A 15339-nucleotide genomic window follows, 5' to 3' on the forward strand; every position below is an offset into this window, starting at 1 on the left:
GAATCACTTCAACCTGGGAGGCGGAGGTTGCAGTGAGCCGAGATCGCGTCACTGCACTCCAGCCTAAGACACAGAGCAAGACTCCGTCTCAAGAAAAAAAAGAAAAGAAACGATCTCTTCCCTTCTGAAAGTTATATACATTTCACTATTCGCCAACCACCTCCTCCACGCCGTCCAGAGCTGAGCTGACACGCAGTGAAGTCCTCTCAGTGGTCCCTCCGCACCTCAGCCCTGTGCTTGGCAGCGAGACGGGTGACAGGGCCGCCCCAGCATGGGTCTCCCGGGCCGCGGACCCGCCCCACGCCGTGTCCAGAGCGCTGTCCTCCCGCCCCATCCTTGTGCTGGCCATCGTGTGGTCGCGTCTGCGCGCTCCGCCGGTCTGCCGGCGTGAGAAAGAGCTCGTGCGGCTCCCGAGTTCAGACCAGAGGGGACGGCGAAGCGCGAAAAAAATTCCCTGCGCCCAGTACGCAGGCGCAGCCGTGCTCCTGGGCTTCCTGGGCCTCGGACCAGTTGGCGCGCCTGGCGCTGCTCCGCCAGCGGGGAGTTGGGGGCGCTGCAGGGAGGGCACCCGAACGGGTTGGGGGCGCTTGGAAGGGTGGCTTGCATGGTCCGGGTAGCTGCAGTCCCCGGGGTGGGGCGGAGGGGCGCGGCACCGCGCGGACTAGGATGGGGCGGGGGCGGGCGCAGCCCGGGATGCAGGCACGATAAGGCGAGTGACAGCCAGCAGGGAAGGGCGGGCGCCACCGCGTCCACGCCCTTTGCTCGGGGCAGGTCCGGGAGGGTCCTCGGGCTCTGCGCGCGCCTGGCCCGCGGGCTGAGGCGTACGGGTTGCACGCAGCGCCATGCGCGGCCCCCCTGCCTGGCCGCTGCGGCTGCTCGCGCCACCGTGCTCAGCCGAGCCAGGTCGGCTACTGCCGGTAGCCTGCGTGTGGGCCCCGGCCATCCGCGCCCCTGGATCCCTATCGCCGTTCACTGGCCTGAGGCCCACACGGCTATGGGACGCGGGGCCGGCGCTGCTCGGGGGAGTTGGAGCCGCGCGCCGCTGGAGGAGCGGCTGCCGGGGCGGGGGTCTGGGCTACTCTGGGGGCGGCCTGGGCCTCGCGCGGCTCATGGGGCTGTGGGCTCGGGCCCCCGGCAGCTGCACGTGTGGGGCTTTTGCTGGGCTGTGCGCTCCTCGGCTCCCGCGCGCCGGGTTCCCGGGCGGTCCCGCAGCCGCTGCCTGGGCAGGGGACGAGGCCTGGCGGCGCGGGCCAAGGGCGCCTCCCGGGGACAACGGGCGGCTGCGCCCCGGGGCAGCCGAACTCCCGGAAGCCCGGAAGCTCCTGGGGCTGGCGTACCCTGAGCGCCGGAGGCTGGCAGGTAGGGCCCTCCCCGACCACTTCCCTCCGCCGGGCCGCTTCTTCTCCACGCGCGGGGTCCCGGGGCGCCGAGAGGAAAACGGCCGGGCCGCAGAGCGCCTGTCACCGCCGCCTCTCCTGGGCCACACCTAATCCCGGAGGAGGGAGGGGATAGCTCTCCTCGGAGTAGCGTTGTCAAGATTTCGCCTTAGCTGGGGACTCGTTTGCAGATTTTACACTTTTTTTCTTGTTGACACACATTGTATATGTCATTATTGGAATCTTTGGGTCTGTGCGCCACCAACTTAGTGGGAGTATCTGTTTTGGCTTAGGCAGCAAAATGAGCTGGAGGTTTTTCCTTGGAAAAAAATAAATGTAGCCAAAAATATGCCTTTTTTTTTTTTTTTTTTTTTTGAGACGGAGTCTCGCTCTGCCGCCCAGGCTGGAGTGCAGTAGCCGGCTCTCAGCTCACTGCAAGCTCCGCCTCCCGGGTTCACGCCATTCTCCTGTCTCAGCCTCCCGAGTAGCTGGGACTACAGGTGCCCACCTCGTCGCCCGGCTAGTTTTTTGTATTTTTTGGTAGAGACGGGGTTTCACCGTGTTAGCCAGGATGGTCTCGATCTCCTGACCTCGTGATCCGCCCGTCTCGGCCTCCCAAAGTGCTGGGATTACAGGCTTGAGCCACCGCGCCCGGCCAATATGCCTATTTTGTTATTAGGCATTTATACTTTTTTTTTAACCAAAAAAAACTATTTGCTTTAAGCGAGTCTGTCAAGCAGTCACCAATGCTTTCACACTCATCTCTTGTGCTAAGTGGTTAGCAGGAAGTTATAGCACTGTGTTCAACAGTCCACACCAACCAGTCATCTGTTCAGTAATGGAGTAACTTTTTTTAAAGAAGCCAAAATGAATGTTTTTAGAAACAAAATTTAAATAGAACAGTTTTCTATAGCTCCTCATTTTTTAACCATTAATTGGAGGAGTGTTTAGATGCAAGGGCCTTGTAAGATCTAAAATTTTTTTGATTTCTCTAAATTTTCATTCCTTCTATAAACATTTGTTGAGCCGTCATTCTGAACTGGGCCCTGGGGTTACAGTGGCACGCACAAGGAAACATGGTTCCCGCTTCTGCTGGGGCTTCTGGCTTAGTGGGGAGAAGCATCTATGAACTATTCATATGTAGAGAGATCAACCTGCACCTGTGGGCTGTGGAAGGGGGCCTGTGAGGTTGTCAGGTGCAACACCAGAAAAGCATTCTTTGCTGCAAATCCATTGCTTTAGAAAGGACCCCCCTGAGTAGTGATTTGGGATTTAGAGTAGGTTTGCACAGTGGAAGAGAGCAGTTAGGGTGGCGACTTTTCATCTGCCAGTTACTATGAAAGCTTAGGGGGACTCTTGGTATCACTCGGGTATAAAGAGAATTATTTCATTTTTCAGTTGGTTGAGTGTAGATTTTGATGTAAAAATCTTTCTTTTTCTCTCTCTTTTTAAAAACATTGGAGACTAGGAGCTCTCACTGGACTTTGAGCTGCTTGAGACAGGGACTGTCTGATTCATCTTTCTGTCTCCAGTTCTGAGCATGTGCACAGCACAGAGCAGGCACTCAGAGCGCCTTCAGTGAAGAAATACATGACCATACCACCAGGCACAGAGTGAGGCCTTTAGAAACCCTAAGCATCATAGGGTGCGCCCACCACTTCTGTATGTGACTCAAAGTAAGTGTAAGGGAATCCAGTTCTGTTTTGTTTGTGAAATACTAGATGTCAGGAATGGTGTTTAGATGTCAGGCTTTGGTGGTGCCTACAGGTGCCCAGTCCTGCTTATCCCATGACCATTGTTCCTGTGAGCCCTTACTCAGTCCCCCGATATCCTGCCATGCTAGTATGTTTTGGTGACAGCCTTAAACAAGGCAAGACTGTGTCTCCTTTTTTCTTTCTGCCTTTTGTTTTTCTGAGATAGGGGTCTCACTGTGTTGCTGAGACTTGTGTTGAACTCCTCAGCTCAAGCAGCCCTGCCTCTACCTCCTGAGTAGTTGGGACTACAGGCATGTGCCACCACACCCAGCTTGTACCTTTTTTTTTTTTTTTGAGCTGGAGTTTTGCTCTTGTTGCCCAGGCTGGAGTGCCATAGCATGATATCGTCTGACCACAACCTCCGCCTCCCAGGTTCAAGCAATTCTCCTGCCTCAGCCTCCCAAGTAGCTGGGATTACAGGCATATGCCACCATACCCAGCTCATTTTGTATTTTTAGAGACAGAGTTTCTCCGTGTTGGTCAGGGTGGTCTTGAACTCCCGACCTCAGGTGATCTGCCCGTCTCAAAGGTGCTGGGATTATAGGTGTGAGCCACCGCACCCAGCCTTCTTTCTATTTTAAGAACAGGATATATTTTGTTCCACCACATTGAGAAATTATGAACGTATAATTTGAAGAAACAAGCCTAGGGTTGCCACAATTTTTTTTTTTTTTTGCTTTCAAACAGATAAATACATATTATATGTTATGAGGATATCTGATAAAAAGCCCTTATTTAGATGTATGATTTCCTGAGAAGTCATTATATATTAAAGCCAGTTAGGATCAAGAGGAAGTAGGGGTCATTGTTAATTTGTAATTTAAAAAAAAATGTATAATTCTAAGAGCAGCCTGAGGTGTTGGCACATCTCTTTGAAATGCTGGAGGTAAAGAGCAATTGTGTGTGTGTATTTTCTTTTTTTTTTTTTTTTTTTTTTTTGAGGCGGAGTCTTGCTCTGTCGCCCAGGCTGGAGTGCAGTGGCCGGATCTCAGCTCACTGCAAGCTCCGCCTCCCGGGTTTACGCCATTCTCTGGCCTCAGCCTCCCAAGTAGCTGGGACTACAGGCGCCCGCCACCTCGCCCGGCTAGTTTTTTGTATTTTTAGTAGAGACGGGGTTTCACTGTGTTGGCCAGGATGGTCTCGATCTCCTGACCTTGTGATCCGCCCGTCTCGGCCTCCCAAAGTGCTGGGATTACAGGCTTGAGCCACCGCGCCCGGCCGTGTGTGTGTATTTTCTAATCAAAACACTAAAAAAGCTGAGCTGAAAAGGAATTGCAATGTTAATTTGTTAATTTTTAGAAAAATACAAAAATCTTTTTTCAAAAACACAGCTTTATATTTTAATAATAATACCTCCATCTGTCTCAGCATTTTGCTGAATATGCCTCGTAAATTTTGTGAACAGAAAACTTTGATAAGTAGTTTGTATCAGAAACTTTAAAAACGCAGTCTACCATGAACTATGTACAGACGTGCGCCGAAAGCAGCTTTAGCATCACTGTGTTCCATTCCTCTCCTAAGGCAGGGCTAACCGCCCCTTTGGGGAGGGATTTGCAGCTATCTTCATACAGATGTAAGGTCCCTTTTCACTGATAATTCTCCATCTTATCACTCTGGCCAGAAGGAATCTTAAAAGATGCAGGTGCTTGAGGAGGAGCAGGGTGTGGACTGATGGGATAAGCGACACTGCGTCAGAACCCTCTGGCTGTGCCTGGCAGATAGAGGAGACTGACCTGAATGAGTTAGGGGCAGGGTTTTAGGAACAAATGTGGGCCCCTACAGTACTGTGAGATTACAGCAAAGCTGCCTCCTGGAGGTTCTTTATGTGGGGGGCTCCGGGGGTGGGCAGCATGCCTTCCCCACACCTCCCAGGCAGGCTTCTCGTTAAACTGGACTGTACACGTCTATTCCCTCCACTGGGGCGTGTTCAGTTGGTGCCTGTGTGGAGGACTCGGGAGGGCTCCTCTCACTGCAGTTACTGATAAGGGTGTGTGGTTTGAGAGCAGGACTGCTCTGAGAACCTGAAGCCTGCTGACAGCTTTTGCTGAGTTTGTAGTTACATTTTATGAAGATGGACCATGAGTGACCACAGTGAATATAATGACAAAAGCTGTGGGTATGGTGGGCAAGGAGGCCAGAGTAGCTACTTCCTGAAGCCCAGTGAGGATGGAGATCCCACAGGGACAGTGCCCTGTGGGGGCTGGGGAGGATGAACCTTTGAAATCGGAACTGCCCCCGAAAGCCAGGGATGTGTGTGTGCTACGGAAATACATTGTTTCAGAGAAACTGAGCCTTCTGTAGCTGTGCTGTCACACCAGATTCCAGAGAGAAAAAATGTAAAATACCTTACCAATTTTTTATGTTGATCATGTGTGGGTAATATTTTGGATATATTGGGTCAAGTAAAATGTCATTAAAATTAATTTTACATCTTCCTTTTTACAATGTGGCAGCTAGAGAAGTTTAAATTACCTAGGTGGCTCCCATCATTTGTCTGTTAGAGTCCACGGCGAGCCCCCCATGGGTCATGGGGCAGGTACCCCTAACTGTTTTTTTTAATTTTGTCTTTGGGGTACCCCTAACTCTAGAGCATGCTAATAGCATGGACAGAGACAGTCTGATCTCGCACCAGACACATGGGGGCTCGGATCTTCTCCAGATTTCCAGAACCTGGAGTCTCTGGATTCTTCTTCTATTCCCTTCTCATCTGTTAGCCCCTCATGTCCTCACTTATTCTTTACCCAGCGCAGATGCTGAGTCCCTTCACTCAGCCTCCATCTCCCCTACACCCTTGACTCCTGTGTTCTCCAGCACATCGCCTGCATCTGTGGAAATGTGTCCCAGACTCCAGCAAACCCAACGTGTCTAAAAACCAAAGTTACGTTTCTCCACAAAGTATCTTTCCTCTTCTGTCTCTAGGCTCAGTGAGAGAGACTGCAGTATGAACCTCCTGGCCTTGGCCAGAGGCATGGGTCATTCTTACAATGATAACAATAGTAGTTAAGATAATAGTTAATATGTCTTGTGTACTCAGCCCTGGACATTGTACCAGATGCTTTGCATATGTGTCTAGTTCACTCGTAATTCTATTAGGGAGGGATTCTATTAGGGAGTATTCTATTTTTACTGCCATTTTTCAGATGAGGAAATGGCACAGAGAGATGGAGTGACTTAAGCAAGGTCAAACAGCTAGATGGCAGAGCTTAAAAGGAGGATTTACGATAATGAACGCCTAACCTAGGAGGGCTGGTTCTGAGGTTGAGTTGGTCAGGGTTCCAACCCAATCCTGACCACTCAACCTCAGAACGCCCCCCCTAGGTTAGGCCTTCATCATCCTAAATCCTCCCTTTAACCCTCATCTTATCCTCATTTTTCAGAGAGGAAAAATGCTCACATCCAACCAGTCATCACGTCCTAGTTCTTAAAAATTTCTCCAGTCCTTTTCTCTGCCCGTTGTCCCTCTGTCCCCAACCTACTTCACCCTAAGTTTGCTTCTCACCTAGGACTCTGGAACAGCGCTCTCATGGCGACTCCTTTCACTCTGTGGCCGGAGTGGATCATTTAAAAATGCAAATCTGGCCAGGCACGGTGGCTCACGCCTGTAATCCCAGCACTTTGGGAGGCTGAGGCAGGCGGATCACCTGCGGTCGGGAGCTCAAGACCAGCCTGACCAACATGGAGAAACCCTGTCTCTACTAAAAATACAAAATTAGCCAGGCGTGATGGCATATGCCTGTAATCCCAGCTACTCGGGAGGCTGAGGCAGGAGAATCACTTGAACCCAGGAGGTGTAGGTTGCAGTGAGTTGAGATCATGCCATTGCACTGGGCAACAAGAGTGAAACTCCATCTCAAAAAGCAAAAGCAAATCTGGCTGTATCATTTCCCAGTGTAAAGCCTTTTCAGGCCAACCTTGCCAAAAAATCCTTCTGTTCTATCATCTAGAGCCTTCATTTCATTTCTCAGTTCTCCTTCCTGTGCACCCATGAGGTCTCTGCCCCTGCTCCATCCTGCTAGGCTTTCTGCTCCGTTCCGTGGCTCCCAGGTGAGGCCTGTGCTGCTTCCTCTGCTTGGGACATGGGAAGACACCAAGGACAGGTTTTGTCGCAGAATGTGGTTCTGCATTGTGTAAACGGGGAGACCTTGCATAGGCTCCCTCTCTCTGTGTTCGAGATTCCTCTCTGAAAAAGGAGGATAAGAGGAGGGTGAAAGGGAGGATTTAAGATGATGAATGCCAGATCCTTCAGATAATGGTGAGGGCTCTGAAGTGCTGCCTTTGAGTTCTTGAATGACAGTGGGGATTGCTGTACCTGCCTGATACAACCAGATGGGTGCCGTGTTCAGCAGTGGCAGGTGGTAGGCACAGTGTACAGCCTCCTCCAACCACCCCCAACCTTTGTCCTTCTATCCAGCCCTGATGTCCAGCAATCTGCATTTCAGATTTTCCTTCCCCATTCTTTTGAAGGATATTTGTTTCCATCTTTGCCGCAATTTAGTAGAATGAGGTAACAAAGATACTTGAAGGTATCTCTCAAGAAATAGATAATGGGAGAAGTTGCTGGGGCCACATCAGGCAAGGGTGGGGGCAAGCAAGAGACTTAACTATGGAGAAAAAGTGTGGGAGAATTTCAGAATTGCAGTATGCTCAGTTGTGTCCAGGGCTTGTGGTGGAATCTGAAATGATGTTTATGGAGCAAGTCTAAAGTATTCATTAATATCAGAAGACAGTGATATGTAGTCAGATCTTCATTAACAAGAATCCGCTTAACTAAAAGCTGAAAAATATCTTTTGTTTTACATTTCTTATTCAAGTTGGACAAAGAAGCAAATGTCAACAAAACAAGCTGATAATTTTTAAATGATTATTAAAAAGTAAAAGTGTGGAGAGATATCCTGAAATTAATTTGGATTCAGCTAAATTACTTTCTCTTTGTAATCAGCATCATTACTATGTGAGAACAAGACTCAGAATCATAATCAGGGGGCATTTCATTCATGTCATGTAGATTCTTATCGTAGAATCATAACTGATTTAGAAAACTAGAGGAGGAGGGAAGAGGTAGACCTTTATATAGCAGGTCATGCACACTATGCTTTCGGAGTTACTCACTGAGGCGAAAGAATAGAGATTAGCTACTGATGAAGGACAAAAGGAGTTTTCTGCTGAATCCCGAATTTGCCAGGATGACTCCTTCTGGAGCTGTCAGTTCATCAAGGCTGAGGTATTCGGAACCTCAGGTTAGACACTCTCCCCGTCCTTTGGGCCTTCGGGCCCCCTTGGGCACTGTTGGAAGAAGCATGGTGCTTTGAAACAAGACCCCGGGCTTTACGTCAGAATGAAGTGGCCCTTGCCCAGCTTCCTATTTTTCAGTTAGATTGTGATTGTGGGTTTTTAAGCCAGGCATATGAACTTTATGAGCTGCCAGAGCTCACATTTCTGCTTAGGTTATTGAAGAATTTTGATCTGATAGATGTTATTGCTCTATTGCCAAAGTTCAATTTATTTGTTTGTTCATTCAACAAATAGTGATTGAGATTTTCCTATGTGTCTGTCAATGTAGGCAATCGGTGACAAACCAGGCTAAAATCTTTTCTGTCCTAATGGAGAGAGAAACTAAAGAAACAAATGAAACATTTAGAGTGCTGAAAGGTAGGAGCTTCGAGAACACAAATGGAGAGGGAGTGAGGTGAGCAGTGTAGGGTGTCTGTATTTTAAGTGAGGCTGTCAGAGCAGGCCTCTTTGGGGAGGGGACTTTAGAATAAAGACCTTAAGGAGGGGCAAGAGCAATTGTTCAAAATGTTCCCCACTTAAAAAGGCCTATGTTCTTCCTAGAACTCTGTCGACTAAATGTCCAGTTGGCACTGAGTTTGCTCTGGACTCTTTATGAAGGTTATATAAAAATAATACTTTTGGCTAGGTGCAGTGGCTCATGCCCGCAATCCCAGCACTTCGCAAGTCTGAGATGGGAAGACTGCTTGAGGCCAGGAGTTTGATACCAGCCTGGGCAACAGAGTGAGATCCCCGTCACTATCTTTTAAAAAAATTCATTTCTCTCATTATGAATGCAGTTATCTGTGATATGTGTTGTTACTAATTGGGTTTTCTTTTCTATTTTTTATTTTTTGAGACAGAGTCTTGCTCTGTCACCCAGGGTGGAGTGTAGCAGCACGATCTTGGCTCACTGCAACCTCCACCTCCCAGGTTCAAGCAATTCTCCTGCCTCAGCCTCCCAAGTAGCTAGGACTACAGATGCGCACCACCACACCTGGCTAATTTTTTGTATTTTTTTTTTAGTAGAGACAGGGTTTCACCATGTTGGCCAGGGTGGTCTTGAACTCCTGACCTGAAGTGACCCACCCACCTCAGCCTCCCAAAGTGCTGGGATTACAGGCATGAGCCACTGTGCCAAGCCAATATTTCTCTTCTGATAAGACTCTTGTTTGCCTTTTTTTAGGTGCATGAACAATTCTGTTCGTATTTATTTTCATATCATGTTGATATTTCCCAAAGCAATAATATAATATTAAGAAGCAATATATCACGTTTTATTGACATTTGCTTCTTTGTAATGATCCGTGAAACTGTTTTCCAAGAGTTATCTAGAATGGGTTGTTTGTTTGCTTAAGGCCTACAGCGCCTTGTATTCCCAGGCAGTTTCCCATCCAGGTACTAATGAGGCCTCACCCTGCGTAGCTTCTGAGGTCAGACAGGATTGGATGCGTTCGGAGTGTATGGCCGTAGACAAGAGGGTTTTGAGATACTAGATGTAATCAAGGGCTTTAACTAGACAGCTTGATCTTCAAGTTACAGTACAGTTAGATGCCAAGGAGTATTGCATGTATAGCATGAATGGAGGAAAAATGTGATCTGAGATGAACACCAAAATCAAGAGACAGGGAGGGAGGGGCTGGCCAGAACGGGTTCCGTAGTTGGCTCCCAGTTTTTGTTGGTGAGGAAGAGTTGATCAGACTAAGAAGTCATCTTCTCTGGTTCAGATATGATCACTCACTTCCTTAGCCTGCTTGTTCTCACCTGGAACCATTTGGTTCTTCCCTTGAGTCAGGGGTTGAGGAGCAAAGAGGAGGAAACTGCTAGAGACTGAGATCAACGCATACTCTGAAAACAGCTTATTTGGCAAGGAAACCTCCTGGACTCAGCACCCCAGCAACAGCCCCTTTGCTGAAGCACCCTGAGCATTGAGAGTGCTTGTGTTTTCTAGCTGCGGTTGGATTTCTCACGATATCCAGTGTTATCTCCATGTCTGCCCCTTTCTTCCTGGGGAAGATCATCGATGTCATCTATACCAACCCCACTGTGGACTACAGCGACAACCTGACCCGCCTCTGCCTTGGGCTCAGTGGTGTGTTTCTGTGTGGTGCTGCCGCCAATGCCGTTCGTGTCTACCTCATGCAAACTTCAGGTAACAGTCTCTCCTCTCAGGGATGTGAGTCATCCTGAAGAAGATGTAGAGTCCTGTGGGTTTGTTCAGGCTCGAATCTCATGTGCTCCAGGCTCCATTCTCTTCCTCTCTTCCTGGCATCCCGTTAAGTGGGGATAGAGCCCAATGACTGCCCAGATGTTGGAGGTACAGATTATTTTAGATCAAGCACTGTTCTCAACTCTTCTGTTACAGTTGAAGTTGAGCTGTAAGGGCAATAATGTTGGTCTTACGGGAGGTTTGGAAATAAGCCCCTCAGGCTGGGTGCGGTGGCTCACGCCTGTAATCCCAGCACTTTGGGAGGCCGAGGCGGGCGGATCACGAGGTCAGGAGTTTGAGACCAGCCTAGCCAACATGGTGAAACCCCGACTACTAAAAATACAAAAATTAGCCGGGCGTGGTGGCGTGCGCCTGTAATCTCAGCTACTTCAGGAGGCTGAGGCAGGAGCTCACTTGAACCCAGGAGGCGGAGGTTGCAGTAAGCCCAGATCACACCACTGCTGGGGGTCCTCCAGCCTGGGGGACAGAGCGAGACTCCATCTCAAAAAAAAAAAAAGGACAAAAGAAAATGAGGCCAGGCCGGGCACGGTGGCTCAAGCCTGTAATCCCAGCACTTTGGGAGGCCGAGACGGGCGGATCACGAGGTCAGGAGATCGAGACCATCCTGGCTAACACGGTGAAACCCCGTCTCTACTAAAAAATATAAAAAATTAGCCGGGCGAGGTGGCGGGCGCCTGTAGTCCCAGCTACTCCGGAGGCTGAGGCAGGAGAATGGCGTGAACCCGGGAGGCGGAGCTTGCAGTGAGCTGAGATCCGGCCACAGCACTCTAGCCTGGGCGACAGAGCGAGACTCCGTCTCAAAAAAAAAAAAAAAGAAAATGAGGCCCCTGGCCATGAAGCTGGACTTCTGAGGCTTCCTGAAGGCTTCAGAAACCCATTTACATGCCCCATGCTTGTGTTTCTCCTTAAGTAGCAGCTGGGATGATAACTTTGTTAGTATTTCTGTGAAGAGATCTCCTTGGTACAGGCAGGTCACTGCCACAATAATGAGAGAACTCGGGACACCAACTGGAAGTTGGTTGCTCTCCATTTAACTCTGTGGATGATTAACTGTTCTTGCCATTTAAAGGTTCAATACAGGAAAAGGTTTCCAGGGAGGAACAAAATGAGCTTTTGGAAGTTAATGTAGTAAAACTTCTTTGTAAATAATACCTTAAAAAACTCTCGGCCAAATGTGATGGTTCACGCCTGTAATCCTAGCACTTTGGGAGGCTGAGGCAGGAGGATTGCTTGAGCCCATGAGTTTGAGACCAGCCTGAGCCATATAGCAAGACTCCGTCTGTACTAAAAATAAGTTAGCTGGGTGTAGTGGCAGACGTCTGTAGTTTCAGCTACCTAGGAGGCTGAGGTGGGAGGATGGCTTGAGCCACAAGGTTGAAGCTATAGTGAACTATGATCATGCCACTGCATTCAAGCCTGGGTGATAGAGCAAGACCCAGTCTCTTAAAAAAAAAATTTAAAAAGTAAAAATAAAAAAAGCCTCTGAGTCATGTTATATTTATTTTATTCCTATATCCTCTCACTAGCCCCCACAGTCTGTAGTTAATAAGAGAAAAGTGCTGTTAGTAGTGCATGACAGTTAATGTGCCTGGTTTGGGAAAGGCTCTTTCTCCCCATGGGATACGGTGCAGCAGACACGCTCAGAGGCTGCATTGCTCAGAAGGGTTACAACTCCAGGCCAAGCTGCTGCACAGTAGGTGGCTGTCCCATAATGGTAATGGATGTCTTTACCCCTGGTGAGCCTGTTCGTGTTTGCTTTTGCAGGTCAGCGCATTGTGAATAGGCTGAGAACTTCGTTATTCTCCTCCATCCTGAGGCAGGAGGTTGCTTTCTTTGACAAGACTCGCACAGGAGAATTGATTAACCGCCTCTCATCAGACACTGAACTCCTGGGGCGCTCAGTGACTGAAAACCTCTCAGATGGGCTCAGGGCTGGGGCCCAGGCTTCTGTAGGCATCAGCATGATGGTATGTTGGCCTGGTTCCCCTTGGTACCTTCCTGCCAGGGCTTGGCTTGCACCAGGCCTCTCAAGTGTGAGATGAGCTCAAGGTGAGCGATTCGCATCATTCTGTAAGTGCCTAGAGCCAAAAGTGCTATTGCAGAGGCTGCTGGAACATGGGGATTGCCTCTACCTGCATGGCCTGTTGTACCTTCATTTCTCCAGAATGAGTGATTATCTGGAAAATGGACTCTTGTGTTACTGCTGGGTATTCTAAGATGTGTGAACCCGGGGTATTATGGCAGAAAAGAGCATCAGGTAGAAGGAGCACTGGGTACTACCCTGTGGGTGGCGCCAAGCAGTGACTAAATTCCATTCCTCTGTGTGTATAAGTCGAACTGTGCTGTTTTAAGGGGAGAGCTCTTCATTCCCACGGCCTTTTTTTCCTTTCCTTAACTGGGTGGCTTGTGCCTGTCCTGTCTGCTTGCCTTACCTCTCCAACCAGTATTTCTATTTAGCCCAGTGCTGCAGGTCGGTAGAGAGGCAATGCAAGCCACATATGTGATTTTAATGTTTCAGTAGCCACATTTAAAAAAGCAAAAAGAAGCCAATCAGATTAATTTTATTTTTTTAATTTAATTTTTTTTTTAGAGACAGAGTGTTACTCTGTTACCCAGGCTGGAGTACAGTGGCAAGATCATAGCTCCCTGCAGTCATAAACTCCTGGACTCAAGTGATTCTCCTACCTCAGTCTCCCAAGTATCTGGGACTACAGGCCCACACCACCAAGTCTGGCTAATTTAAAATATATATATATATTTTTTGTAGAGGCAGGATCTCTTTATGTTGCCCAGGCTGGTCTCCAACTCTTGGCCTCAAGTGATCCTCCTGCCTCGGCCTCCCAAAGTGCTGGGATTACAGGCTTGAGCCACCATATCTGGCTGAGATTAATTTTAATAATGTTTTGTTTAAGCCAGTATAAACAAATTATTGTCATCTCAACATGTAATTAATATCAAAATTATTAATGAGGTATTTTATATTATTTCTTTCATATTATAGTTGACCCTTGAACAATGCAGGGGTTGGGACACTGAACCCCACACAGTCAAAAATCAAAGTATAACTTTTGACTCCCCAAAAACTTAACTACTAGTAGCCTACTGTTGACCAGAAGCCTTACTGATAACATAAACAGTCAATTACCATGTATTTGGTATGTTATATGTATTATATACTATGTTCTTATAACAGAATAAGCTAGATAAAAGGAAGTGTTATTAAGAAAATCATAAGGAAGGTAAAATATATTTATTATTTATTAAGTGGAAGTGGATCGTCATAAAAGTTTGTTTTGTTTTGTTTTGTTTTTTGAGACAGAGTCTTGCACTGTCGTCCAGGCTGGAGTGCAATGGCGGGATCTTGGCTCACTGCAAACTCCGCCTCCTGGATTCAAGTGATTCTCCTGCCTCAGCCTCCCGAGTAGCTGGGATTATAGGCGCCCGCCACCACACCTCACTAATTTTTTTGTATTTTTACTAGAGATGGGGTTTCACTATGTTGGCCAGGCTGGTCTTGACCTCGTGACCTGCCCACCTTGGCCTCCCAAAGTGCTGGGATTACAGGCGTGAGCCACCGTGCCTGGCCCATCATAAAAGTGTTTATCCTCATTGTCTTCATACTAAGTAGACTGGGAAGAGGAAGAAAAGTTGTTCTTGCTGTCTCAGGGGTGGCAGAGATGGAAGAAAATCTATGTTTAAGTTGACCCATGCAGTTCAAACCTATGTTGTTCAAAGGTCAACTGCATTTCCAAATCTGGTGTGTATTCTCTACTTATGGAGCATCTTAATTCGGATGCTAAATTTTCATTGAAAGTACTTGATCTATATTTAGATTTTACAAAATGTACAATTGAAAAAGTAGTTTGACATAGTCATTTTTTCCAGACATACTTAATAGTTTGCCAATAACTGAATGGAGTATAGGCTTTTACATTTTAATTAAACCTAAATACCATTAAAACTTCAGTGTCTCAGTCATACCTGCCACATTTCAAGTTTCCAGTGGCCATGTAAGGCTGTCGTTTTGGGCAGTGCAGTTCTAGACCTGTGGAATAAGAACTGTAAATAGTCCTTTCTCGCAAGTGGAAAAGCTTGGATTTTATCCTTCGTGTCCCATGAAGCACTCAGTTCAGAGAGGAAGGTTGTGTTGCCTATTAGATCTGACTTACGGAATGAAAAACAGCTTTGCAAATTAGCCGGGCGTGGTGGTGCGTGCCTGTAGTCCCAGCTACTCGGAGGCTGAGGCAGGAGAATGGCATGAACCCAGGAGGCGGAGCTTGCAGTGAGCTGAGATGGTGCCACTGCACTCCAGCCTGGGCGACAAAGCGAGACTCTGTCTCAAAAAAAAAAAAAAAAAAAGAAAAGAAAAACAGCTTTGAAAACTCATGATTTTCCAGCTAAGAGAGAAGCAAACCTCTGGAAGAGGACCCTTCCTGCACTAACATGCCATTTTCCAAATATGAATAGTTTGGGGGATCAGGAAGAGTTCAAGCTGGGAAAAAATCACTTGGGGTACTTTTCGTAACAAGGAAAGGGAATTCAGTGTAGGATCAGATGAGCAATTCAAAGGGGTCTGTTTGGGCTGCCATAATAATACCACAGACTGGGTGGCTGAAACAAAAGAAATGTATTTCTCACAGTTCTGGAGGTTGGAAGTCCAGGATCAAGGTACTAGCAAAATAGCTTCATTCTGAGGCTTCTTCTCTTGGCT

General features: G+C 47.8%; 1 protein-coding gene across 2 annotated transcripts in view; it reads left to right on the plus strand.

Annotated features, from left to right (window-relative positions):
- Positions 1-607: 607 nt before the first annotated feature.
- ABCB10 (ATP binding cassette subfamily B member 10) overlaps positions 608-15339 on the plus strand; it is a 44438-nt gene continuing 29706 nt past the window's right edge. For both annotated transcript variants that reach the window (XM_033200507.1, XM_033200508.1), the window contains exons 1-3: positions 608-1359; positions 10350-10550; positions 12393-12595. In XM_033200507.1, coding sequence (XP_033056398.1) covers positions 843-1359; positions 10350-10550; positions 12393-12595 — 921 coding nt within the window. In that variant the 5' untranslated portion in view covers positions 608-842. The remainder of the gene's footprint in view (positions 1360-10349; positions 10551-12392; positions 12596-15339) is intronic.

Source organism: Trachypithecus francoisi, unplaced genomic scaffold (assembly GCF_009764315.1).
Source record: "Trachypithecus francoisi isolate TF-2019V2 unplaced genomic scaffold, Tfra_2.0 Lachesis_group5, whole genome shotgun sequence".
Classification (NCBI taxonomy): Eukaryota; Metazoa; Chordata; class Mammalia; order Primates; family Cercopithecidae; genus Trachypithecus; species Trachypithecus francoisi.